Source organism: Mus caroli, unplaced genomic scaffold (assembly GCF_978045245.1).
Source record: "Mus caroli unplaced genomic scaffold, Mus_caroli_1 scaffold_13, whole genome shotgun sequence".
Lineage (NCBI taxonomy): Eukaryota > Metazoa > Chordata > Mammalia > Rodentia > Muridae > Mus > Mus caroli.
In genome coordinates this window covers 60,885,197-60,911,660 of record NW_028227268.1, presented here as the reverse complement: position 1 = coordinate 60,911,660, position 26,464 = coordinate 60,885,197, and the positions used below count along the sequence as shown (strand labels likewise).

Genomic DNA, 26,464 nt, shown 5'->3' with positions numbered 1-26,464 from the left:
GGAAAGTTTGTGAGACTGAATATATTCAGATCCTGTATCTTTGGAATGTAACTGATATTTGATTCCAAATAGGTAAAGTCAGATGTTTTAATAGGTTTATAAAAGTCCCAAATACAGATCATCCTACTATCTTCAGGTTAACTGATAGAAACAGATTAGAAGGACCAGAATTAGTGATACTCTCAAAACAATGCCATAAACTCAAAGGTAGAATATTTATAGTATACATTTTCTTCATAAAAGGTCAGTTTAGTGATTTTAAAGTCTTATGTCTTATACATTCATGTTACTGAGATTAGATTTTTAAAATTGCATTTATCTTTGTGAGAGCATGTGCCACAGTGTGCATGTGGAAGTCAGAGAACAACTTCTACCACATAAGTATCAACAAGGTTTGGATTCAGTTCAGCAAGTGATGAACCATCTTGCCAGCCCTGGAATTTTTGCATTAGACATTTAATCTGTAGCTATGCTTAGTCAGTTATGCCTAGAAGAAGCTGAGGTAGAAAGATGAGGAGTTCAAGGCCAGTCTTGGATACCTAGTGAGTCCCGGTCTCAAAATAGAATAAAATTTTAACCTCTATTATTAAATATCTTGTTTTTTTATTATTAATTATTACTATTATTTGTGTGACACAGAATGTTCTTCTCTTGCTCTCCACCTTTTTTTGGACACAGAATTTCTTACTGAGCTTGCAGCTTTCCGTTTTGGCTAGGCTGGCTGAGTGGCTAGTAAGCCCTAGGAGGTATCTGTCCCCATTCTCCACACTGGCATCTCAGGCAGGATTGACCCTATCTGCCTTTTATGTTGGTGGGGGTTTTGACTCAGGTCCTCTGCCTTTAGAGCAGGTGCTCTGACCTACTGAACCATCTCCCTAGCCACTTATATTTTAAGTATTTTTAATGGTAAATTTGTTGGCTTCTCATTTATCAAGAAACTTATTTACTTTAATTGTTCAGTTATAAAGAATGACATAATTCCAGGTGTGGTCACTATGGCTTAATTTTATAAATTGTCCATATACATGGAAAGGTAGTCAGCAAATTGTACAAGAAAGTTTTTAGTGCATATTTCAAGTGCTTTTTAAAAAAACTGCTATATTAGTTTATATTTCTAAGACCTAGAATCATCCATTCCTTGGTTAAAATTATTGAAAAACATATTATATTAAGGGACTGGAGAGATGGCTAGTCTGGTAAAGTATCTTCTGTGTGAGCATGGGAACCTGAGTTTAGATCCCCACCCCTGACCTTGTCTGTAACCCTAGTGTGGAGAGCAGGGGGTGGGGGGTGTCAAGACAGTAGTGGATCCCCAGAGCTCTCACCAGCCAGTCTAGCCAATCGATGAGCCAGCCCCAAGTGTGGTAAAAGACCCTGTGTCAAAAGATGGAGAACAGTTATGGAGGACAGTTGACACCGACCTCTACTATCCACATATGTGCTACATACACGTGTACCTTCATCCATACATTCTCTCTGTGCACACATATAAAAGTTTTTTGTTGTTTTCCTCTAAAGGGTTTACAATTTTAGCTTGTAAATTAAGTTGGGAGTAGATTAACAAGAAAAATATACAAAATGTTGTTAATGTACAAAGTGTGAGATTGAAAGAAAAGGTTGACTAGTTAAAACCTAAACAGCCTTTTCCAGGGCGGGGCAGGTGGGTGTCGGGTGAGCTTTAGGAGGGCAGTAAAATATCCTTTGAGCACATGCTCTGGTTGTAGTGTCTGACTCAGGGTTTCTTCCTCTGTGGATCTGGCTGGTGAATGACGGCTGAAGATAGCTGTGTTCATCTTTTCCCAGGCCTAGTCAGATTCAGGGGAGAACTTTGCACAAAGTCTGTCTCCACGCTGGGAAGGGGAAGAAAGGGTGGGCAGGGGGACCTTTATTGACCAGCTTTCCGTCGTGTAACTAAGACGACTAAGCTATCCAAAGAGAAAGGTTGTTCTGGCCATTGGTTTGAAGGGTGCAGCCTATGTTCTCTTGGCCCTGTTGCTTTGGACCTATGGTAAGTTGGGATTCTGTGACATTATATAATTGCTGTATCTTTTCTCACTATGGAATATTCTATGAGTGTGACTGGACCTCAACTTATTTGTCTGCTGACTGGCACATACTTGGCTATCTTTTTACTGTTGTAAGAATGCTACCTTGCTACCTTCTTGGGTCGGTGTCTCAATTATATCTATCTACCTTAGGAGTGGATTGATAATTCCTATCCCATTGTGGTTGTTTGCCCTTTGGTAAATCTTTCTTTCTCCATTATGAAATAGAGTACACCTCAAAACTCCTATATCAGTATACTTCTGACTCCATGACCCCATGCTAGAAGCACTGTATGATTTTGAATCTCTTCTTAACATTTGAATAATTTTAACTAGGCCAACAGTGGCCTCCTAAACACTTGCTGTTAGGATGCTAAGATATTATAAGTAGTGATATCATCTCATCCTGTGCCTAGAATCCATGGAAACTGGGCAAAGACTTGGAGTCATTTCATTTTACTAATTTTCCCTTCCTCTCTAGTCCTAGCACCTAGTTTGAGGTTTGACTCTGTCTTTTTCTCTACCGTTTACATGCTAAAGGGTAGCCATGTATAGGCATGTTGTACTCAAATGATGTTGTATTCCACTGAACAAAAACCCAGATGAATAAATTTTAAAGATGTATTTTTTTATTTCATGTGTATGTTTGTATACCACACGTATGCATGAGCCCTCAGAAACCAGAAGAGGGGCTGGTGAGATGGCTCAGCGGGTAAGAGCACTGACTGCTCTTCCAAAGGTCCTGAGTTCAAATCCCAGCAACCACATGGTGGCTCACAACCATCTGAAATGAGATCTGATGCCCTCTTCTGGTGTGTCTGAAGACAGCTACAGTGTACTTACATATAACAATAAATAAATCTTAAAAAAAAAGAAAGAAAGGAAGGAAGGAAGGAAGGAAGGAAGAAAGAAAGAAAGAAAGAAAGAAAGAAAGAAAGAAAGAAAGAAAAAGAAAAACCAGAAGAGAATATCTAATTTTCTGAAAATGCAATTATAGGCAGCCGTGAGCCGCCATGTAGTACTGGGAACAAAACCTGTGCCCTTTCAAGAGCAGTCAGTCTCCCCCCTCTCCAGCAAAAAAGAAAGAAAGAAAAAAGAAAAAGAAGTCCTCGGATGTACATTTGTCAAGTACAGTTTAGATTTCTTTTATAACATGAGACATAGTGTATTTTTAATGTGACTTATTTGGCTGTAGAGTACTTTTCTTTAGATTACTGTTTACATAAGCCTAAATTTTGGCTTTTTCTTATATAGTTATTTCTGATATATTTGTGGATTTTAAAAGTCAGCATCTTGCCAGATGTGGTAGTGCATACCTGTGATCCCAGCACTTGAGATGTAGAGAGATAGGAAGATCAGGAGTTCAGAGTCATCCTTGCCTGTAGAGGGAGTTCAAGACCAGCCTGGGGTCTCGAAACAGAAAAACAAAATAAAACAAAAACAAAAAACTACAAAAATAAAACAAACGAACAAAAACATCAGCCATTCTACCAGCATCTTCCTTAACTGTGTGTTCTTCATCACCAGTGTTGAAAGAAGAGACCCTCTGGCAGCCCTGGCCCGGGAGTATGGTGGCTCTAAGCGTAATGCACTCCTGAAATGGTGTCAGAAGAAGACAGAAGGTTATGCGGTAAGGAGCGGTGCTGCCAAATGGGCATTTGTGGTTCTGTGCCTGGACGTGTCCCATGTGTGCATGTGTTTGGTAGCCAGGTTTGCATATAATGTCATCTCTGTTCTCTCAGCCATGACTCCCAGGGAGGGTATGATATTTGTGTATTGTACTATGCAAAGGTCTCCCAAATGAGGAGAGCCAGGCAGGGTGTGGGGACAGAAGGCCAGTCTGCAGTCCATCCCACAAACTGTATCTGTAAGTAGTCACATATGCAGTAGGAAGGGAACCTTTTGCCTCATTCCTCCCTAGACAGAGCTGTCCTAAAGCTTCTTCCCAAAGAGGGAAACGCTTCTGAGTTTGCATAAAGGCGTCCAAAGGTTTTCCAAGGTTTTTTTTTTTTTCCAGAGCTTTTAGTGTTTTCATTTAGTTTAGATTTATTTGTCCTGGATGGTGTTTACTTTCTGAGAAGAGCAGACAAGGAAGTGATACCTGATATAGGTTGAAACCTTTATTATGAAATAATACACACAAAGATAAAAGTGCATGAATTAGAGTCTCATTAGTCATTATGAAATGAAAAGCAAGTCATAAACCCCATCCAGAAATACCATGTTCAGTCCCCACAAGTCTGTCATAACTTTCCAGCCAGAGTCCCTTGCCACTCCCCGATATACCTGTCTGCCTCATTTCTTTCCCTTGCAGGTTTTCTGTAAAAGTGCTTGAGTAGTAGTGCCTTTCCTCAGCTTTTAGATAAAAGGAGCAAAAAGCTATATAATATTTTCGTCTGGCTTTTCATACAGTATTAAGTGAGTAAGATTCATCCTTTATTGCTGTAAGTTATTAACTATTTAGCAAGACATTCTACGATGTTGCCATTACTTATCTATGCCATTGACATTCTTATACCTGCTACATAGGCACTTAGGAGTGGGATCCCCGGGCCTTACTGCATGCTCATAATGAGATGTGATAGAGGATGCCAAGCAGATTTCTCATAACTGTGTGTCGGCCATGCCGCCGTCAGTCCTGGGACATCTGTCTCTGTATGTTCTCACCAGCATTCGTTCTCCTCTCTCATAGTCACTTGGATTAAGGTGTAGTCGCTTGTGATGGTTTTGATTTTTGTTAGCCTGTTGGCTAGTGAGAGTGACCTTATGGTAACTGGTCATTTGGACACTCTCTCTGTAGAGATGTATCAATCAGGCCCTTCATCCTTACTTATACTTTGTGTTTATTTTTGGTCCTGAGGATGGAGTATAGAGCCTCTTACATGTAAAGCATTCTACCACTGAGCCGCTTGCCAAACTCCTGCCCATTTTTAAAATCTTTCCCCCCTTTTCTTCTTTATTGCTTTCTAAAATCCTTTCTATGGGCTGGAGAGATGGCTCAGTGTTTAGAAGCATTCATTGTTATCACCATCTCTTCCAGGGCATCTGACACCTGCTGATGCACATTCAAATATGCAGCCAAAACAGTCATAGATAGATAAAATAAAACATAAATTTTAAGTTTAAAGATTTTTTTATAGTTTATATATAAGTTTTTTGTTTAATAGATGCACAACAAATTCTTTCATGTGGCTTGAAATTTCACTCCAAAAACAAAACTCTTAATAAAAAAAATTGTATTTTTTTTTCAATTTGTGTATCTGTGGATGTGTGTGTGTGGACACATACACACCACCATAGTGCACCTGTGGGACCAGAGGACAACTCTGCAGAGTTGATTCTCTCCACTTTCATGTGGGCTTCAGGGGTCAAAGCCAGTGCTTTCACCTGCTTAGCAATCTCTTGCTGGCCCAGAGCTCTTAATTTGTACTAAGCCAGATTGATGCATATTTTCTCTCATGGTTAAGTGCTTTTTTTGTATCCTGCCCAGGAGTCATTTGTCTGAGGGCTGGGTATGGTAGCATGAGCTTTTTTTTTTATTGGATATTTCATTTATTTACATTTAAAATATTATCCCCTTTCCCGATTCCCTCCTCCGCGAGACCTCCTATCCCACCCTCTCTCATCCTGCTTCTGTGAGGCTATGCCCTCAATCCACTTAACCACCCACTCCTGCCTCCCTACCCTAGCATTCCCCTACACTGGAACATCGAGCCTTCACGGGACAAACGGCCTCTTCTCTCATTGATTCCCCACAAGGTTATCCTCTGCTACATGTACGGCTATAGCCATGGGTCCCTCCATGTGTATTCACTCCTTGGTTTAGACCCTGGGAGCTCTGGTTGGTTGATATTGTTTCTCCTATGGGGTTGCAAACCCCTTCAGCTCCTTCAGTCCTTTCTCTAACTCCTCCGTTAGGGACCCTGTGCTCAGTTCAATGGTTGGCTGCAAGCATCCACCTCTGTATATGTCGGGCTCTAGCTGACCCTCTCAGGAGGCAGCTATATTAGGCTCCAGTCAGCATGCACTTCTTGGCATTCACAATAGTGTCTGCATTTGGAGACTGTATATGGGATGGATCCCCAGGTAGGGCAGTCTCTGGATGGCCTTTCCTGCAGTCTCTGCTCCACACTTTGTCTCTGTAATTGCTCACGTGAGTATTTTGTTACCTCTTCTAAGAAGGACCGAAGCACCCACACTTTGGTCTTCCTTCTTCTTGAGCTTCATATGGTCTGTGAATTTTATCGTGGGTATTCTGAGCTTTTGGGCTGATATCTACTTATCAGTAAGTGCATGCCATGTGTGTTCTTTTGTGATTGGGTTACCTCACTCAGGATGATATTTTCTAGTTCCATCCATGCCTTTAATCTCAATACTGTAGAGATAGAGGTAGGCTGATCTCTGACTCAGCCAGGAACACGTGGTGAAGCTTTATTCTTCTGTAGTTAATGCTAAGTGGCTATGCCTTCTAAATTCTTATCCTCAGCTCCTTTCCCCCTTTTTGCTAAACTTCAGACAAGTCTGATGTTATAGCACCATATAAGAGCTTCCCAGTCTCAAGCTTTGAAAGTAGCCAGGACGAAGAAAGAAGCTAGCAAGTAACCATGGCTTAGCTAAGTCCAAGTTAGCTGAGAACAAGGCTGAGATTCTCTTTGTTGTATTAACCATACAGTAACTTAAAATCAGAGTTTATCCAGAGTAGTATTACCTTTATCTTGTTTTTTTTAATTTCTCCTTTTATGTCACAAAACTTAAAATACTTAGTCATATCCATGACAAATAACAAAGGACACACTTGCTTCTAGCTCATTTTTATTCTCTTAGTCATTTCTATTTACCCTCGATAAGCTAAGGGATGAACTATCTCACAAATGGAAACCATTTCCATGCCAGCATCTCTCTACTTGTCAGCCATGCTGCTGAGGAAATGGAAAAGCAGGAGAAGCAAGAGAATGCCAGTTGTGTGAAGGGTGGGGGTTAGTATCAAGAAAGTATGGTAGTGGAAACTGGAAGAAAACAGACAAGAAGAGCAATCAGCCTCGACTGTGGCTGAGCCCAGTGCGGTCGTCTCTGGCTGGGTGCTGTCAGTTCTCTACTGTAGAAGTGGATCCAGGGACAGACAAGAGGAGTTCAAAGACAATTATAGTTCTCAGAAGAAACTGGCCCTTTGTGGTGTGCTGTTATAATTTAATGGCAGGGAGGAGATCGACAGTATATTTCCAGTCAGTTGAGAGAAAAATATTTCCTGCTAACAAAACTTGTTTTGTAAATGCTTTGGATTAAGTTTTCAGGATACTTTGTTTGATGAAACCCACAGCTTACTATGTCTGAAGAATATTTTTCACTCATTGTTAAGTGTCTGTAAGTTTAGAAAGAATTATAAATCACACATGTAGACCTTTCACAAACTAGTGTTTAGCTAGACCATTTTGTTCACAATGGTATCTGGAGCTCTCTGTACTTACGCTCACAGAATTTAAAAGACAAAACCAATTATTGAAAGTTTAGATGTTTCATAATCTCTTTGAAGACCATATGGGTTTTCACTTCAAATAACTTTCTACCTTGCTGTCTTTCTATATAGCCAGGTGTTGAGTTGAAATGGACAGCGAGGAAGGGAAGCCTTTAAACACCAGTTCTCTGGCTCAGGGTCCCTGCCTGACAGCCAGTAAGGAGCGTTAAGCATCAGAATGTTGAGGTCTTATTGATGCCCACAGTGTTCCTTTGTGGGGTGCTCTATATTTGTGAGGTTCATGGCTACGAGTGCAGCAGCCAGCTGGGCTGAGGACAGGTTTCCTTTCCTTCTGCCTTCCTTCACCAAGGGACATTGACCTGAATTGCGTGGAATTCACTCCAAATCTCTGCAGAGCCCTCTGTTAGTCGCCTCCTAAGCCGCACAAGGCATAGTTGTCTCCATGTACCTTGACTGTGCTCCTAGGGCTTTGCCATGTCCTGGGCTCTGGTAGACACTGGCAATTCAGTCCAGGTTATGGCAAAGTTAGCAAGTGTGAAGTCTGCTAAGACAACTTGACTTAAGAAGCTGATTCTTTCCAGAGCCTCTGGGTAAGGTCCTGCCCCCAACATGTGGAAACAGAAACAGAGAAAGTTGCTAAGCAATGCTATTTACAGCACTCCATCTACAACCAGGCCACATACAAACTTCACAGCTCTTTCTGCAGACTTGAATGGTAGCTTCTGCTAAACTAGATGGGAAAGTGATGGGTCTTTTCTTGTATTCTTGTCATTCTTCTATACTCTACTTCTTTTTCGGCATGCAGACTCTTGACATCTTGAGGTACATAACTGTCAAGAGTACACTTTCGGCTGCGGCTCTCCATGCTGCCCACATATCTGAATTGCCAGAATTACCTATCTTAGCCCTTCCACGTTGCTACAAAATACCACAGATCAGATGGTTTACAGACAATAGGAAGTTACTTTTCATAGTTAAGGGTTGGGAAATCAAAGATCAAGGCAGATCTGTGATGAGGAAGGCCTGTTCCTGTTAATAGGTGACAGGTTTGGCTGTGTCCTTGCATGATAGAAAGGAGTAAGACAATTCTCAACCCCCTTTTGTAAGGACATAATCCCACCAGGGGACCCAACCATCTTCCAAGGGCTCACCTTGTAAAATTGTCGCCATGGTGATCTGAGAACTGAGCTGCACTCACAGCCTTTCGCCCATATCTTTAGTGGAATAATTTAAGCTCCCTTAGAAAAAGTGATTAAGTAAGAAAACTCCATCACCAAGATGGTTTCCTCCCAGAGCCTTCCATTGTGATTCACATTTTAGCTTCCCATTCTCACCAAGGCCCAAAGTTTACAGCCTACTTCATAGGCAAGGAGACCAGAGAGGAGTGAGAATGAACTGTAAGCTGTGTCAAGGCTGAAAGGGGAGCAGTAGTTAAAAACTGGATGCTGTGTCCTTGGGGTTATGTGCTTATGTGCAAGACCCTGAGTTCAGAATCCACGCCAGTAGGCAGGGATCTGAGTGCTGCTGTCAGCACAGGTTTGTATTGCATCAGCCTGAGGCTAGCAGCAGCAGCATAGCAACTTCTGATAGTTACTTTTAAAACCTGACCTGAGAGATGATTAAGTGAGGATTGAACATGAAGTAAAGAAACTAGTTTTAAGGTACAGTTAGAAGGCCACCAAAATAATCATTCATAGTGTTGATAGAAAACAAACACAACCCCCACAAAAACACCAGAGTTCTCACCTCAAAGGGAATAAGAGATAGTTTATTCAAGAACTGAATTTGAGTGATCATATCCCAGGAAACACAGAGCTAAGTTACTCCAGGTACCTTGTTCCAAGGTGGGAACAGTTTGGTGTAGCTTTATGGTAACAAAACAAAGAGTCTCAAGGTATTTTAAAAATACAGTGGAGGAAACACGAGAGAAGCAGTTAGAGCAAGATGGCGGGGGTCTCTCCTAAGAGATCCAGATGCTGTCTGATAACATTCTTAGCTTTTGGCTTGGTGGAAGTCATAATTTCCAAAAGATCTGTCTGTTAATCACAGTATGTTAGGTTTAGCACAGAGATGGGCAAAAAGTGGCTATTTAGAGGGCTAAAGCTAGCCCAAGAGGAAGTATAATTTAGGCTCTGGATCTGCAACATTCCAACCTCTTCGTATCATTGCAGTTCTACTCAGTCAGCCTTTGCAAATGTGGTATCCCAAGCAGAGGGAAGGAGAGGATCGTGTTTGGGGTAACGGGCAGGTACCTTGAGTTCAAGGCCAGCCTCATCTACACAGAGAATTCCAGGAGAGTCAGGGTTACATAGGGAGATTCTGTCTCAAAACATCAAATAACAGGGCTACACAGAGAAACCCTGTCTTGAAAAACCAGCGAAACAAAACAAAGTCACTAGCAGGAGATGGAGGGTTAGCTCACTTGAAATTTGTGAGCACTGGACTTCTATACAGAAAAACAAAGTAACAAAATAAGTCACAGACATCTAAAGTACTCAAAAATACAAAATTGTGTTGTTTACCACAAAGTGTGACCCAGGCATAGCAGGGCCTAAAAATTAGGCAAACTAAAGTCTCATGCAATACCAACTTTATTCATTGCATCAGACGATGTATACTCTGCGGGTTAAGGAGAGTCACCTGAGTAAAGTGTCAGTCCCAAGGACAAGCCCCACATTGCAAAGAGGCATGTGAACAAGTAACAGTGGCCAGTGGCAATGAGTAAAGTAAACTCACTTCTATCTACTCCACTCCGTAGGGGCACAAAAGCACGGTCCAAGAACAAGCCTGTGTTTTGGAGAAACTGAGGTCTCAAGACTCTTGTTTTCTCACAAGCACTCAGAATTCTCCCAGGACTCCATTCTTAGAATGTGTTTTAACATTGTGTTTTAAACTAAATGTTTAACTAAACACTGGGCATCAAAACAGTGCAGTTGGGAGAATGGGATACCATTTCTTTACTTACTGAATGGGAAGATTTTTGATGATGTTGGTGGTGGTGGTGATGGTGGTGATGATGATGTGGTGAGAACGAGAATCCTACACAAAGCAGATGAGTACCAGCTTCAGGGAAGAAGGTAAGAAGTGTATACAGGCCGGGCGTGGTGGCGCACGCCTTTAATCCCAGCACTCGGGAGGCAGAGGCAGGCGGATTTCTGAGTTCGAGGCCAGCCTGGTCTACAAAGTGAGCTCCAGGACAGCCAGGGCTACACAGAGAAACCCTGTCTCGAAAAGCAAAAAAAAAAAAAAAAAAAAAAAAAGAAAGAAAGAAGTGTATACAGGTATTGTAAAAATGAGTGTACCCCTTAACACAGAATTACTCTTCATTCCTAGATATACCAAAGAATAGTCATAGATGCCTGTAAAGATGTAATTACAGATTTTTTATGCTTTTATTTATAATTATTTTAAAAATTGGAAATAAGAATTGCTTATAGTGGAGGATTAAATATATTATGGTATATGTCTGTTACGGAATATTATAAAGCCCTTAAGCATTATGCTTCAGGAAAACCTAAAGGCATAAGAGGGGAAAAAAAGTGGGGCCTAGGGGTGTAGAACATTTATGCAGCATGTTCAAGGCTGGAATCGCATCCCCAGTACTACAAAAACAAGAAAATAATAGATCTAGGATAACTTAATTCTTTTCCCCTCTTCCTTACCCTTCTTCTTGTCTATATTTCTCAGTTGTTTGTTTATTGGGAGAAACTATCCCTTAGCCCATGCAGGCCCATTTCATAGTTTAGAACGCAGGTCAGTGATGAACTTCTATGGAGCTCAATCCCCAGAATTCTTTACAGTCTGTAATCACTGCACTCTGAAAGACACCAGCCTTCCCTGCTTCTTCAAAACTCTGTCATGGAATCATAATTTCTGAAGAAATCTGCATATGCCTTCTTTCTTGGTTCAGCCTCACCAAACTCACAGAAGCTGCAACTCCCAAGGGTCACAGTGAATATGCCAATGGTATGAATGCGCCAACCATATGTACCCGGAGAAGCTTGGCCAGAAGACCACACAGCTCAAGTTCCTACAGCACAGTGGGAGTCATGGTAGTAATTGTCCTCCACACCAACGTCCTTCAGTTCTGGGAGAAATGGATGGTGTTCCAGCAGCATGCAAGCACACACGTGCATGGAAGACCCAGTGACTGTACCAAAGGAGTTCACTTTTTCATTGTAAAATAAAATTTTATGGTACAGCCTAGGTTTTATATTGTGCTGAGGATTGGATGAGGGCCTCACCCACACTGAACATGAATTGCACCACTGGGGACTAAACTTAGGGTTCTCTCACCGAACTAAGCCCTACTCCCAAAATGATGTCTGTTTTGAGGAAAAGAGTCAGATACAAATGACATTATATGTCTCCATTTATTCTAAATTTCTGGATTAAAAAATGCATAGTGAAGATAGAGAGATGGCTCCGTAGTCAAAAGCACTTGACTGTTCTTCCAGAAGATCTGGGTTCAATTGCCAGCAACCACATGGTGGCTCACAACTGTCTATACCTCCAGGTCCAAAACATCTGACAGTTTCACACAAACATACATGCAGGCCAATGCACATACAATAAAAATAAACCATTAAAAAAAAAAGACAAATCCTAGGAATGGAAGGTAGGTTAGTGCTCCCCAGTCTCCTTCACACTCATGGCCTCCTTTACCGTCAGATGTTAGTGCATGCATGTGTATTTGCATATGCATATATATTCCTAAGTATGACCTGTTGCATTCATATAATGTTACTTGTATGTTTTTAGGGCTACCCACTTGGCACCAGAAAGCCATTTGGTGTGCTCTTCCCTGCAGAGGATCACCTGTCCTGCTCCTGGCTTTACTCAGTTGTCTGTAGTTTATCGTGTAGGGTTGAGGCCTTGTGGGCTTTTTCCCAAACAGTTTGGCGTGTTTCTTGGTATCCTTGTTCAACTCACATTTGGGCAGCCATGTTGGTGAGACTTTTTCTGATATTACTTGGAGACACAACTTCACAGCCAAAGGTCCTCTGGCTCTTACAATATTTCTGCCTCTTCCTTAGGTATGGGAATGTTTTCTGAATGCATCCATTGAGACTGGGCTCCCACAACTCAGCGTTTTAATTGGTTGTGGTTTTCTGTAATGGTCTGTCTGTTGCAGAGAGAAGTTTCTTTGATGAGGGGTGAAGACTACCCATATCTGTAAGTGTAAGGACAAATGTTTATAGATTGTTGTTAAGGAATAATCTGGTTTAATAAATTAGTTAATTGTAGATTCTCCTCCAAAAACACATGATTTCACCTTGAATAGTTAATTTCCAGTACCAGGTTTGGTGTTCCTTTTGTTGAGCTGATCTTAAGGAGAGCTGTTGGTTACCACCAAGTTATATGTGCCACCGTTGCACTGGTAGGGGTTTCATGGCTTGCTGGTCTTGTTATGGCTCATAGGTGTCATAGCTAGGGAAGACTCTTGTTTGCTATGGTGGTTTGAATAATAATGGCCCCCATAGGCTCATATATATGAATGACTAGTCAGCAGGGAGTACCACTAATCCATTTGAGAAGGATTAGGAGGGATGGCCTTGTTGGAGGAAGTGTGTCACTGGGGATGACCTTTAAGGTTTCTAAAGCCCATGCCAGGCCCAGTATCTCTGCCTGCAAATTAGAATGTAGCTCTCAATTACTTCTCCAACACCATGCCTGCCTGCATGCTGCCATTTTCCTTGCCGTGATGATGAACTAAACCTCTGAAACTGTAAGCAAGCCCTCAGTGACCTGATTTCTCTTATAAGAGCTGCTTTGGTCATGGTGTCTCTTCACAGTGATAGAACGGTGACTAAGACAGTTGCCTCTGGAAGCTTGCATTGTGCCTTCTGGTACCTGGAAGCTGGTCTTTAGAGAGGGAGCAGTCATGTCAGCTCCAGCTCAGAGGTCCTAGGGATCTTCCTGAAGTGTGCAGTGTCTTCAGCAACAGGGACTTCCTTCTCCCTCTGCCAGGTAATCAAGGTTATACGGTAGATTTACTTTTAGTAATTTCCATAGTGGCTGTGCTAGGTTGCAATTCCACCCGTGATGAATGGGGGTTCCCTTTCCTCATCATCCTGCTGATTGTTTCGTTAGCTGTGCGGAAGATTCTTAGTTCAATGAAGCCCTACTGCATGTCTGTCTGTTTAAACATACTTCAAATAAAGCAATAAAGTAAAGCAGACCAACATCATTTTCTTTAGGAGGTACGTTTCACAAATATTCATTTTCTTATTGTGATTCATAATGTGAATATATTTTTTGTATTGAATGTTATATTATGACATGTAATTTAGGGATGGAAAGTCTGAGGGAAAGACCATCAAAAAATATTACAGTCAATAATTAAACCAGGTCTTTTTTGAAAAGGAAAAAAAAACTGAAGTGGAAAACAATTCCTATGGAAAACTTGTTTACCTGGCACTGCAACATTCAGAATTCTCGTTAGAATTCTGTTGGGTTGCATTCATTTACACCTCTGCCCTCTCACCTCAGAGCTATGAGGGCATTAACAAACTAGTGATTTCCTTCTAAACTGTACCTTTTAAAAGTAGGCCGTGAACTGAACACGGTGGTACGTGCCTTTAACCATAGCTTGTGAAGCATAGGCAGGCAGGTCTCTGTGAATTTGAAGCCAGCCTAGTCTACATAGGAAGTTACAAACCAGAGCTACACAGTGAAACTCTGGTCTCAAAAAACAAAACAACAACAACAAAACTAAAAAATAAATAAATAGAATTAAGGTATGGATATAAAAGTATTGATAAAGCATTTTTCATAAAAATACTTAAATGTCTTTCCTCTCATTTGTGCATATCCCCTTGTAACTCCATTTGCTCATTTTCTCACAGTCCTTAATTTTAGAAAGACGATGAACATGAACTTTTTTTTTTTTTTTTTTTTTTGCTTTTCGAGACAGAGTTTCTCTGTGTAGCCCTGGCTGTCCTGGAGCTCACTTTGTAGACCAGGCTGGCCTCGAACTCAGAAATCCGCCTGCCTCTGCCTCCCGAGTGCTGGGATTAAAGGCGTGCACCACCACGCCCGGCTGAACATGAACTTTTTTTTTTTTTTCTTCTTAACAGCCTTTATTTCAGGAACACCTTGATGCTGAACATGAACTTTTTATCCTCAACGTTCTTACAGTGTTAAACCATAACATCATCAGGTGACACTGCTGAACCTTGATTGGAGTCTTGTCTCAGATGAACGGGCCAACTCTATCCCACCACGTGTTTTTGTAGGGAGGTTCTGGTAGAACTCAGGTCCATCCTCTAAAGCATATGTTGTCTATATCTGCTTTGTTGAAGCTACGGGGCCACATAGCACAACAGAGACCTGGTGAACCAGAGTAGTTTGCAAACTGGCCTTTACAGGAGTGTGCTGGCCCTTGGCTTAGATAAAGCCATGAAAGATCCTGTTTGGTTCTTGCATTTCAGATAGCAAGGAACAAGGCTTCAAGTATCCAGGATGTGCTTGAAATTTTATCCAAATCCATTCTCTTTCTTGTTTTGTATTATTAGGATTATAAGAAGCAGAAGATGCCCACACAGTCATTAAGAGACAGATAGATAGATAGGTTTGAGCCAGTTTGAACTTGTTAACTAAGACCTTCATCTTCTCTTTTGGAGAAAAAAGTCAGTCTGGAGATGTCTGGTTTTGAATCTGGACAGAACACCCACGTTGTAGGCAACTTCCGCTGTTCCATCTCTGAGTTCCCACAGAAGGGCAGTGTAGCATGTTAATCCAGAACAAGCAGCCTATGAAATGTCAGGCCATTTTGAACTCTGTATGTGTTTTCTTTTTTGAGACAAGTCTCTTGAGGGCTACAATTCAAAGAATGTAGAATGTTCTGATTTATTTATTGTCTTCTGAGAGACTTTTCTTGACTTCATTATAAATATAGATTCCCAGGGGACTGGAGAGACTGCTCAGCCTATGAGAGACCCTGCTGCTCTTCCATGGGACCCAGCATCCACTTTAGGCAGCTCACAACTACCTGTAACTCTAGCTCTAGGGATCCAACACCTTCTTCTGGGCTTGTTGGACACCCCCAACACATATACCCACACCTACCTCCTAGTACACATAAAAATAAAATATAAATAAAACTTAAAAAATATTCTCAATGGAAAATGACTGTCATCATGCTCCTTCCAGAGAGCTGTATTCACCCATTATGAATACAGTGGATTGTGAAGGTGTATATAATAAGGCCCAGGTAATCTTAAAAGCTGAAGCAGCAGTAGAATTTGTTGGAAAATAAAGGTGACAGACACACACTCACTTTCTCCTAGGGTCCACTTTTCCAGCTGGTTTTCCTTGGTGCCCCCTCTCGCTTTGCAGCGAGTATGTGCATAGCCCGTGGGTGAAACTACCACCTAAGAGCTGCATTTGGAGCAAAAGTACGAAGCCAAACCTCTGTAGTTTGTACAGCAAGTGAGGAGGCCATTGTATATGCGAGTCCCAGAGAAGCAGCAATGGCCTTCTGCACCTGTCAGTTCGTTCCCTGGGAATGTTGGAGCTAAATGGAAATTATTCTAAGATACGATATGAAACTTGGGGTCTGTTAGCAACCATGGTTTTGCCACGGCCGAATGAGTGACCATAGCTGACCCAGGACAGGTCTTAAAGATTTCATACAACATGGCTCTGGGCTAGCACAGGGGAGCTTCCGTTTCAGGAGGGTTCTTCTCATCCCATGCCCTCATTGTTCTCACAAATGCTAGTTCATGTTGAGTACCCTTCTTCCTGTATCTGCAGTGTAGCCTGTGCTAGGCAAAGGATCCAGAAAGCCCCCCGGAACGGCACCATCTGTAAGGATCCCCTGCTGTCAGCCTTCACCGCACATTGCTGAAGGACTAAGCCTGTCCTCTGGGGAAGCCTGCTTTCCTCTGGGTTTTCGTCCATCAGCCTCTTATCTTCTCTGCTCATTCTGCTTTGTTTTCTTTCGGTGCTGTATGTCTGTGGATAGGAACCCTGTGTTGTGGTCCAGGATTATAATCCCAGCACTTGGGAGGCTAAGGCATGAGGATCGAGAGTTCCCGGCCAGCATGGGACTTTCCATGTGTCTCCAAAAAAAAAAAAAAAAAAAAAAAAAAAAAAAAAAAAAAACCAACACAAAACAAAAAACCAACCCTGTAACTAGAATTGTCAGTAAGTGGTTGAAATTCTCTTGAGGACTGAGTCCTCCTGGTGATCACAGAAACCCAAATGTGTGTTTAGATATATTGAGGTGTGAACAGGGACATAGGCCATAGCATAAATGTGCCTCAAAGACATTGTGCCAGGTAAATTAAAGACGAGTCAAAAACAAAAGAAAACATATATGATTTTGTTTACATGAAAGGTCTAAAATAGGAAAATCGGCCACCTTGGGCGTGAACTTGGCGGACAGTCCCACGGTCCCGGAGGTCTCTCCACGCCACAGGCGCCCTAGCACACCCAGGATCTTGGTTGGGATCTCTGGTGAGTGGAACACAACATCTGTTCCAAAATAACCCAGAGGGGCCTGTGGGAGCAGGAACAGGGTCACAGGAAACCCGCCAAACCAGCGGCTGGGGTTCGTTCTGGTTGGTGGACAGTCCCACGGTCCCCAGAGGACTCCACGCTGCAGGCACCTAGCAAGCTCAGGATCCTAGGATCACTGAGGAAAGTCGGCCTGCAGAGAGGGCTCTGACCTGAGGGCTCAGGTGAGAGCGCCACCTTGTATCCCAGGTCTCTCAGAGACCAGTCCGCGCAGGAGAGTGCAGAAGCAACAGAGCTTTGGCAGGGTCCCTTCCAGCCTTCATCCTCAGCAGGAGGCAGAGCTGAGACCCAGACCTCTGGGCACCTTCTCAGCAACAGGAGAGCTTGCCTACAGGGAGAGCTCTGACCACTGGGACTCAGAAGAGAGTTGGACTCCCAGGAGTGCTGACAGAGACTAACAGAATCACAGGAGAAACAAGCTCAAGTCAGAGACAGCTAGAACATATAGCAGCAGAGATGACAAGATGGTGAAAGGCAAACGTAAGAATCTTACTAACAAGCCGGGCGTGGTGGCGCACGCCTTTAATCCCAGCACTCGGGAGGCAGAGGCAGGCGGATTTCTGAGTTCGAGGCCAGCCTGGTCTACAAAGTGAGTTCCAGGACAGCCAGGGCTATACAGAGAAACCCTGTCTCGAAAAACCAAAAAAAAAAAAAAAAAAAAAGACTCTTACTAACAGAAACCAAGACCACTCGGCATCACCAGAACCCAGTACTCCCCACCACAGCATGTCCTGGATACCCCAACACACCTGAAAAGCAAGATTCAGATTTAAAATCATATCTCATGATGCTGGTAGAGGATTTTAAGAAGGACATTAATAACTCACTTAAAGAAATACAGGAGAACACTCCTAAACAGCTAGAAGACCTTAAAGAGGTAGCACAAAAATTCCTCAAAGAATTACAGGAAATCACTGCTAAACAGGTAGAAGTCCTTAAAGGCGAAACACAAAAATCCCTTAAAGAATTACAGGAAAACACAACCAAACAGGTGATAGAATGGAGCAAAATCATCCAAGATCTAAAAATGAAATTAGAAACCAAAAAGAAAACCCAAAGGGAGACAACTCTGGAGATAGAAACCCTAGGAAAGAAATCAGGAGCCATAGATGCGAGCATCAGCAACAGAATACAAGAAATGGAAGAGGGAATCTCAGGTGCAGAAGGTTCCATGGGGAATGTGGACACAACAATCAAAGAAAATGTAAAACAGGAAAATCACAGAACAGCATTAGTGGTTACCAGGAGCTTATGGGGGAGGGGAAAGGAGCAGGAAGGAATATTTAAGAGGTACAAAGAATCCTATTGGGGTGGAAATTTTTTTCTGGAATTAGTTGTGATAGACATTAAATTACTCGTGAAAGCTACTTGGTGTTATGGGTTTTTAATTTTTGGTCTTGTTTTGTTTTAGATTAATTTATTTTATGTGTATGATGTTTGTCTCCATGTATGTCCATGCAACTCATGCATGCCTATTGCCCACAGAGGCCAGAAGAAGGCATTTGATTCCCTATAACTGGGATTCCAGATGGTTATAAACCACCATATAGGTGCTGGGAGTTGAACCTGGGTTCCCTAGAAGACCAATTTGTGCTCATAGCTATTGATCCACCTCTCCAGACCCCTGAAACTAATTTTAAATGGTACATTTTGTATTATATGAATTTTACCTAAAATTTTAAAAAGCCATGATAGCAGGTACATACCTATAATCCTAGTACTTAAGAGGCGGAGATGGGAGGAGTGCTGAGTTTGAGGTCAGCTGGGGCTACATGATGAGAACTTGTCTCAACACCACCACCCCAAAAAATCTTCTTGAAGTATATGATGATGTTTATTATTGTCATCCCTTTTTATGGTTGTGCTAAAGCTGAAACCACCAGAGTTTTAGTACAGTAAGCTCCGGGGTGAGCTTGCTTTCTGAGGAGTCTGCTGCTTTTTTTTTTTTTTTTTGAGACAGGGTTCCTCTGTATAGCCCTGGCTGTCCTGGAACTCACTTTGTAGATAAGGCTGGCCTCTCCCTCCCGAGTGCTGGGATTAAAGGCGTGCGCCACCAAGCCCGGCTTCTGCTGCTCTTTCTATTTGATATTTCTATGATACATGTTTGTCATGTAGCTCTCCTGTACAGCCGTTCCTGTCACAGGTCTTCAAGACCAGACTGACAGATCCAGTTGGACATGTTCAATCTGCTCAGGCTGATAAAGTGACCCTGCTGTTAAGTTTTTTCTTTGCTATGGAAGTGGGCACGTTTCCTGGGTTCATTAGTCCTTTATATGTATTACTTCAGTGACTTACTGGTATATAGTTGCTATTAGAAAAATTCATCTGGTCTTTTTTTTTTTTCTTCAAAATTTTGTAAGAGATCTTTGTGATTTACGTTTTTATGTGTGTCAACATTATACACACCTATAGTAAGGTGTGGAGAAGTCTACAGGAGCAAGCATGCAGACCACCGTCAGGGCCACTTGCCACTCCCAGACCCAGTGGCAGCTGTGTAGAGCTGGGCTCTGTGGGATTCGCCTTCACCTTGCTACATAGTGTGCTTCAAGCTGGGTTTTTATTTTAGTTGTATCTTGAGCTCTTCCTAGGAAAGGTGAGAACCGATCTCTCTTTCACCACTCCTCTAGTCCACGCACAGCATAGAGGTCTCACTGAGATGACAGAAATGAACAGCGGTCTGGTGATGTAGACTGCAGGCCAAGCACTTGGGAGGTGGAGGCAGAGGTATCACATGAAGACCAACTTCAGCTTCATAGTTAGTTCAAGGCCTGCATGGGCTACCTCGGACCTTATCCTAACAAAAGCCAGATGATAGACCCAGTGTAATTTGTGGACTGGTAGGTGCAGGTCCTTGGTCAAAGGCTTGGCTAGTGTGCACAGAGTCCTGGATTTGATCCCCAGTACTGCATAAACCAGGCCTGATGACACAACCTGTAATCTTAGCATTCTGGAAGTCGAAGCAGGAGAATCAAGAAATCCAAGGTCATCATCAGCTATGTATGCCTGGGATACATGAGACCTAGTGTTGAGGAACAAAGAGAGGTGCTTTGCAGATAGGCTGTGCTCTGTGCGTGGCATGCACTCTGCATGTTCCGTGTGGCACTGTGCTGGCCTACCTACACAGCATTTCACTTTTGTTCACGATTGTGCACACCAGGCTTCCAAGGAGTCCCCTGTCTCCTCCCATCTTACCCTGGGAGTGCTGGGATTGCAGTGGCAAACTGTTGTGCCTAGCTTTAAATAGGTTCTGGAAATTCAAACTCAGTCTTCACATTTACATGACAGTGTCCATTGAGCCATCTCCAGCCTGAAAACTTCTTTGGTGTTTTGGTTTTTTGGAGTTTTGGGTTTTGGGTTTTTTTGGTTTGGGTTTTTTTTTTTTTTCTTTTTTCTTTTTTCAAGACAGGGTTTCTCTGTGTAGCCCTGGCTGTCCTGGAACTCACTTTGTAGACAAGGCTGGCCTCGAACTCAGAAATCCACCTGCCTCTGCCTCCCCAGTGCTGGGAATAAAGGCGTGCTCCACCACGCCCGGCTGGTGTTTTGTTTTTTCCTTTTCTGGAGGCAGTTAGGAAACCTCATTTGAAGGTTCTAGACAGCTTTTGTGTTCTCTAAAACTGAAGGTTTTAAAATGTACTTGGTACTAAATATTGTTTTCTTCTGGAAAATATCACAGATCCAGAGTGCCTGACATACCCTACCTGTTCTCACATGTGTTGGAACCACCCACCCCTCTCCTATGGTCCCTGAGCATCTCTGAGGAGTGAGGTTGTCATGGTGTGGCCCATTGATCAATTGGTTCTAAGTAAGGCGTGGCATGGTCTTTTCCTCCGATTCTGAAATTTTTCAAAATCTTTTAATTTCTAGAGTTTTTGCTGTAGATGCTTTCAACTTTATTTAAGGATTTCCATCATGTAGTCCTCATGGGCGTTATTTTATTTCAATATGTCTGATGTGGGCATGCACAACACCAAAGGAATATTCCCATTTGTGTTTCATTTGTTATATCTTTGTACTTCACCCTATCTTGATCTCTTGTCCTTGGTGTTGTTCCTGTAGGTATTTTAGGTTGACAGTTAACCTGAAAATCCCACCAATACTGAAGCTTAGCTTATTCATGCTTTTGTGGCTATTAATATATTTTCTATAACTCTTGCTACCTTAATTCTATCTAGTGTCCTTACTTGTTTCCTTTTTCCCAATTTCCATTCATTGAGTAGCTATGTGGCAAGGGATGTGAGCTGGGGTAGTTTGAAGTTTAAAACTAATGTTCATTTTTTTTTATCAAATTTGAGTGGAATAAATAGGTCTTTTCTAATATAACAGTTGTTTTTTGTTTTGTTTTTAGTGTAGATCTATAAAGCTCTCTCTCTCTCTCTCTCTCTCTCTCTTTCTCTCTCTTCCCCCCCCCCCGCTTGTTATTTATTTACTTACTTGTTTGTTTATCTGTATTTTGGTCTCTTTATTATTTCAGCTGTCTCTGTTGTAGTGAGAAATCAGCATTGTAAGCAAAGTCTAGGACCAGCTGCTCTTGCCAGGGATACTTTCCAGGGAAGATGAATTAAAGGTCTTAGCCCTGGCCAGGTCAACTAGCATCTCTCCTCGGGTTCATTAGTCCATTTCTGGTCACTGTAATAAAATTCAAGGCGGGCAGTTTATAAAAAAAAATCAAGGAGGTAGATGTGTTGAGGATGTGGGTCCAATGGATGGATACAGGAAAGTCTCTGGGGTTCACCAATTATCTTTGCTACCTACCCAAATCAGTGAGCTGTAAGTGAGAGACACTGTCTTAAAAATAAGATGTGTGGTGTCAGGAGGGAACTGAGTCCCCAGGGTTTTCCTCTGACCTCCACATCCATGCCATGGCACACATATGAGTAAATAAACACACACACACGCACACACACACATGCACACACAAACACACACACACACACAGTGTAAATGGAAAGGAAATGTATCCAAGTTGAAGTTCTAGAGCAAAATAATATGTACAGAATTGTTGTTTTCTACAAAGTTGTCTTTCCACACAAGCCTACAGTGTGGGTCTAGTTCATTTGGATTCAGGATCTTTACGGATTCTTAAGCCATAGTGGCAGGTCATTGGCCCACTGAAGCTCTAATTCTGGAAGACTGTGATGTCATCACTGTGAACTCACCCTCGAGAAATGACATCTGAACCACCATTCTGTCAGGGATGTGTGAAGACGAAGGTGACACATGCAGGCTGAACCTTAAGATGCTATGCTAAGTGAAATCAGCCAGTCACAGAAGGACACATACTGTATAGCAGACAGGATGAATAGAAGGTAGAACGAGCATCGATTTAGAAGAACACATAAAAATGTATTACACATGGAGCAACGAGTCAGGATAGTTATTACAGCAGCACTTAGAACAGAAAGGCCTGGCAGCAGCAGGAGCAGCTCTGAGCATTCTTAGTGAGCCGTCTTGTGCTGTCACAGGAGAATGAAGTGCACTCTGGGGAGGGAAGAGCGAAGGTCAGTTGTTTGTCCGGTGATGGGTGCTGTTGTGAGTGCGTTATTGTTGCAGGTACATTTACTCTTTATTACAGTCCTGTGTTTTACATATTGTATTGCTTTTTTGTTACTATGGTAGAATGCCTGATAAGAAGCAACTTAAAGGAGAAAGGGTTGGCTTGGGCTCACACTTTGAGAGGATACAGTCATTCCATTGTGATGTCCACAGCCACAGGCAGCTCACAGTGGTTGGAATACGCAGCTAGGGTCCCTTACCTCCTCATACCTCTGTGGAGTGAGAATTCAGTGGAACGGGCATGCCACTGCCTAGTTGACTCTCTCTCTCTCTCTCTCTCTCTCTCTCTCTCTGTTTGTTTGGGTATAGGATACCAGCCAAAGGCACAGTGCTGCCCATATTCAGAGTAGGACGTCTTCCCTAAATGCACATTTTTCTAAAACATCCTCATAGACACATCCAAAGGGTGTGCTTCACTAATAATGCCTTAGGCATTTCTTAAATCACCAAGTTGACAATCAGAATTAAGCACCACACATATGCATTTCAAAGATATGGAAATTACAGCTTAAAAGGTTAAGCAATCAGTCAGGGGCACTAGTAAGTGACCAAGCTTTGGATCCACTCTCCTCGTCTCTTCAGTGTAGCATTTTATCTACTTGTGTAAAAGGACCTACCTCTAGAAAGGCATGCACAACATGCTAGTATTTGCACAAAATGTGTGTGTGTGTTGTGTGTGTGTGTGTGTGTGTGAGAGAGAGAGAGAGACGGGGGTTTGGGACAGAGGAATGCTCAACAGGTAGTGCTGTTCATAGAAATCTATGATGGCGGCTCTGGTATTTATCTGCAGTGTCTGATCCAGTAGCCACAGATGAGGCTATTGAGTACTTCAAAAGTGGCTAATGGGGCTGAGGAATTTAAAATTTTTATGTTATAATTTCAATTAATTAGTGACTGTTGTATTGGCCAGTGCAAATGGAAGCAAAAGAAAAGACTGAATTGTGTGGTTTTCAAACCCTACCTATAAAGCTTCTGCAAAAATGGTAGCTGGAGGAATAGGTTCCATAACTAACCATTTCAAAACCACTGATACGATCCAGCATCTTGGTAAGAAACAGGAGATTGAAGGCCAGAAATGGTGACTCATCTTCCTGGAGTCATAGTCAAACCACTGCTTTTATGACAACGGAAAGAAGTCACAATCTGACTTGTTTTTTTCCCCTCATTTACGCAATAAAGGAAAGAAAGAGCATAGCCCAGACTTTTGTCTCCTGAGTTCCTAGAACTGTGTAAGGAACCCTGGTAGTGACTCCCTCACTCTCTAAGGGCAGCCACAAATTGTCCCCTCTACTTCCCAGACTCCGTATGTCTTGTCCTGCCTGTTGTTTCACATCTGGTGCATGAAACAGGATAGGGACCATGTTTCATTATATCTGTATGTCCCTCAGAACTTTACACACAAAGCATCTGGCTATGGCTACAAATGCAAGAGCCACAGGGCAGATTCCACCCTGGGTGGTTTGGATATAAAATGTTCCAAATGGCTCAAGTGTTAATGACTTGGGCCCAGCTAGTGGTGCTGTTAAATTAGAGATGTATGGTCAAACTCATAGCTGAATGAGTATTAAGAGGTGGGGCCTAATGGAAGGAGTCAGTCATGGGGGTGGGCCTTTGAAGGGTGTATCGTTTTATATATACAGTTTATTCCTATTTCTTGTTCATTGGTGTTCTGCCTGCATATAAGACTGTGTGAAGTGGTCAGAAGCTGCCATGTGGGTGCTGGGAATTGAACCTGTGTCCTCTGGAGAGCAGATAGTGCTTTTAGCCGCTAAGCCATCTCTCCAGCCCTGAAGGATGTGCCTTGTTCTTATCTTTGACTCACCTCTTCATCCTGACTTCTAAGAAATGATAGCTTTCTCTCTGCTGTATCCTTGCTGCAGGGATAAACAACGGGCCGTAGCTGTAAGCACAAATGAACCTTTCTTCCTTAAAGTTGTTGGGTGTTATGTCATACGTTAACACTGTTCAATGAATTCTCCCAGCCTACGGAGTTGAATCATTAATAAAGATGGTTCATTCCTTGAGTGAATTAATGGGTATAGATAAGCCTCAGTTAGAAGGAACTGAGGAGTTCTGGAACGCCTGAGCCTGGAATGTGGATACCAGTTCAGCTGACAGATAACTACGTGCTTTATAGAAAAGGTAACTGAAGAAAAGTAAAGCTAATTACTTAATAGAAAGGCAGCTGTGTTCGTTTCTTGTCTCTCCCTTTACAAGACGGTCGAAGTAAATGAAGGAAGGGTTTACTCTGGCTTCACACTTTGAGGGTACAGTCCATCATGGTGGAGAAGTCAGGGCAGCAGGAACCTGAAACATCTGCTCACATTGACTCCAAAGTCAGGAAACAGGAATGAATGTTGCTGTTAGCTCTTTTTCTCGATTTCATCCAATCCAGGACCCTAGCAGGAAATGATGATGCTCAGGCTAAGGATGTCTCCCACCTCAATAAGCCTGCTCTAGAAAACCCCTCTGCCATTTCCCTAGAGATTTGTTCCATCCGGATTCTAAATCTTCTCAAGTTTGAAATGGAAATTAATCCTTCGAATAGTACAGGAAAGAAATTTGGGGGAAGAAAATCCCAGGCTTCTCCAGGGGCATAGGTTATGGTTTAGTCTGGGGATTCCTTGTAGAAAATCATTAGAATGCCAGAGGAGAGGCCACCACTGAGTCAAGACCTGTCATCTTTCTTCACCAGGGTTGGTTGTGCAGAGGCCAGCACTGCTATTGAAGCTACCCCAGGGAGAGGCAGCTCTGGCATGTGTTAGTACCAGCCCCTTGGGTCTAGAGTTACTAGACAGCAAAGCCTTGAGTTTACGGTGACGCTGAGCTATTGTGAAGCTGAGGAGTCCAGAGACCCTCAGGAAGGAAGTGTGTGTGGAGTCTGCTGTTTTTAAGTAAAAAAGTAGGAGCCTGAGGGAGAAGCAAGAACACTGGAGTCCTGTGTTGATCCCTTTGTGTTGCTTCAGCAGAATGCCTCCTATAGCGTTACTTTTTAGGTCCTGGTTGATCTGGATCACAATTCTAGAAGCAGTGGTGTGCAAGCTCGCCATGGTAGCATCCCTGGTGGGGGGGGGGTGCACAGTTCTTACTGAAGCCCCCCACAGAAAAGACAGAAAAGTAAAGGTTCCTATGCCTCAGAGCCTTGCTACAGTCAGGTGGACCCTGAACTTTTCTCTGGACTGTTTTTCCCCTTACCCAGTTCTCCAGTGAATCAGATTGTGTCGGCCTGTGGTGAGGGGAATCCCCAGTCGTAGCGCAGTCTGCTCTGACACACCAGGAACACGCAGAAGCAATGCCTATTGGCTCATTGGGCAAACTTCCAGAAATTGACATCTAAAATTCATCATTTTAAGCCAACCTCTGAGCCATGTCTTCCATCTCAAGAATCGTTGCAGTATCTTCCTGAACATCTCTAGTGACAAAACTTCCCCAGTGGAGTGCCCTTCTCCACCATCCCTTGGTTCTTGCCCTGTAAAGCAACACACAACCTAGACTGACTAGCTAACTCAGTGGTCAGCTCTTCCAGACCTCAACCCCTCTCTGTTCCTCCAATGGGAACAAAGACTGAGAGGAGTTGTTTAAACAGTGAACTTGTCTAAGTCTCTAACCTTAATATAATTCTGATTAAAACCACAATATGATTTTCTTTCTCTTCAAATTTAACAAAATAGTTTTTTTTAATTATCGGGGGTGGGGTGGGTTGTGGGTACGGGGGTAGCTGAAACAAGCTGACGAAATGAATTAGTAGGTAAAGGCATTCACCATCAATCCCAGTGTCCTCTGTTCCTTCCCTAGAGTCCACATGCTTGAAGAAGAGTACCACAAGTTCTCTGCCGTTCACACATGCTGTGGCATGCACGTGTACACATTC

General features: G+C 42.6%; 1 protein-coding gene and 1 pseudogene across 7 annotated transcripts in view; one reads left to right on the top strand and one right to left on the bottom strand.

The window, feature by feature from the left end:
• Nucleotides 1-26,464, top strand: part of Specc1 (sperm antigen with calponin homology and coiled-coil domains 1) — a 263,508-nt gene that overhangs the window by 202,283 nt on the left and 34,761 nt on the right. For all 7 annotated transcript variants that reach the window (XM_029483987.2, XM_085829940.1, XM_029483988.2 and 4 more), the window contains one exon: nucleotides 3,573-3,675. In XM_029483987.2, the coding sequence (XP_029339847.1) occupies nucleotides 3,573-3,675 (103 nt within the window). The remainder of the gene's footprint in view (nucleotides 1-3,572; nucleotides 3,676-26,464) is intronic.
• LOC147001494 (cytochrome c oxidase subunit 6C-2 pseudogene) lies at nucleotides 11,273-11,569 on the bottom strand (annotated as a pseudogene).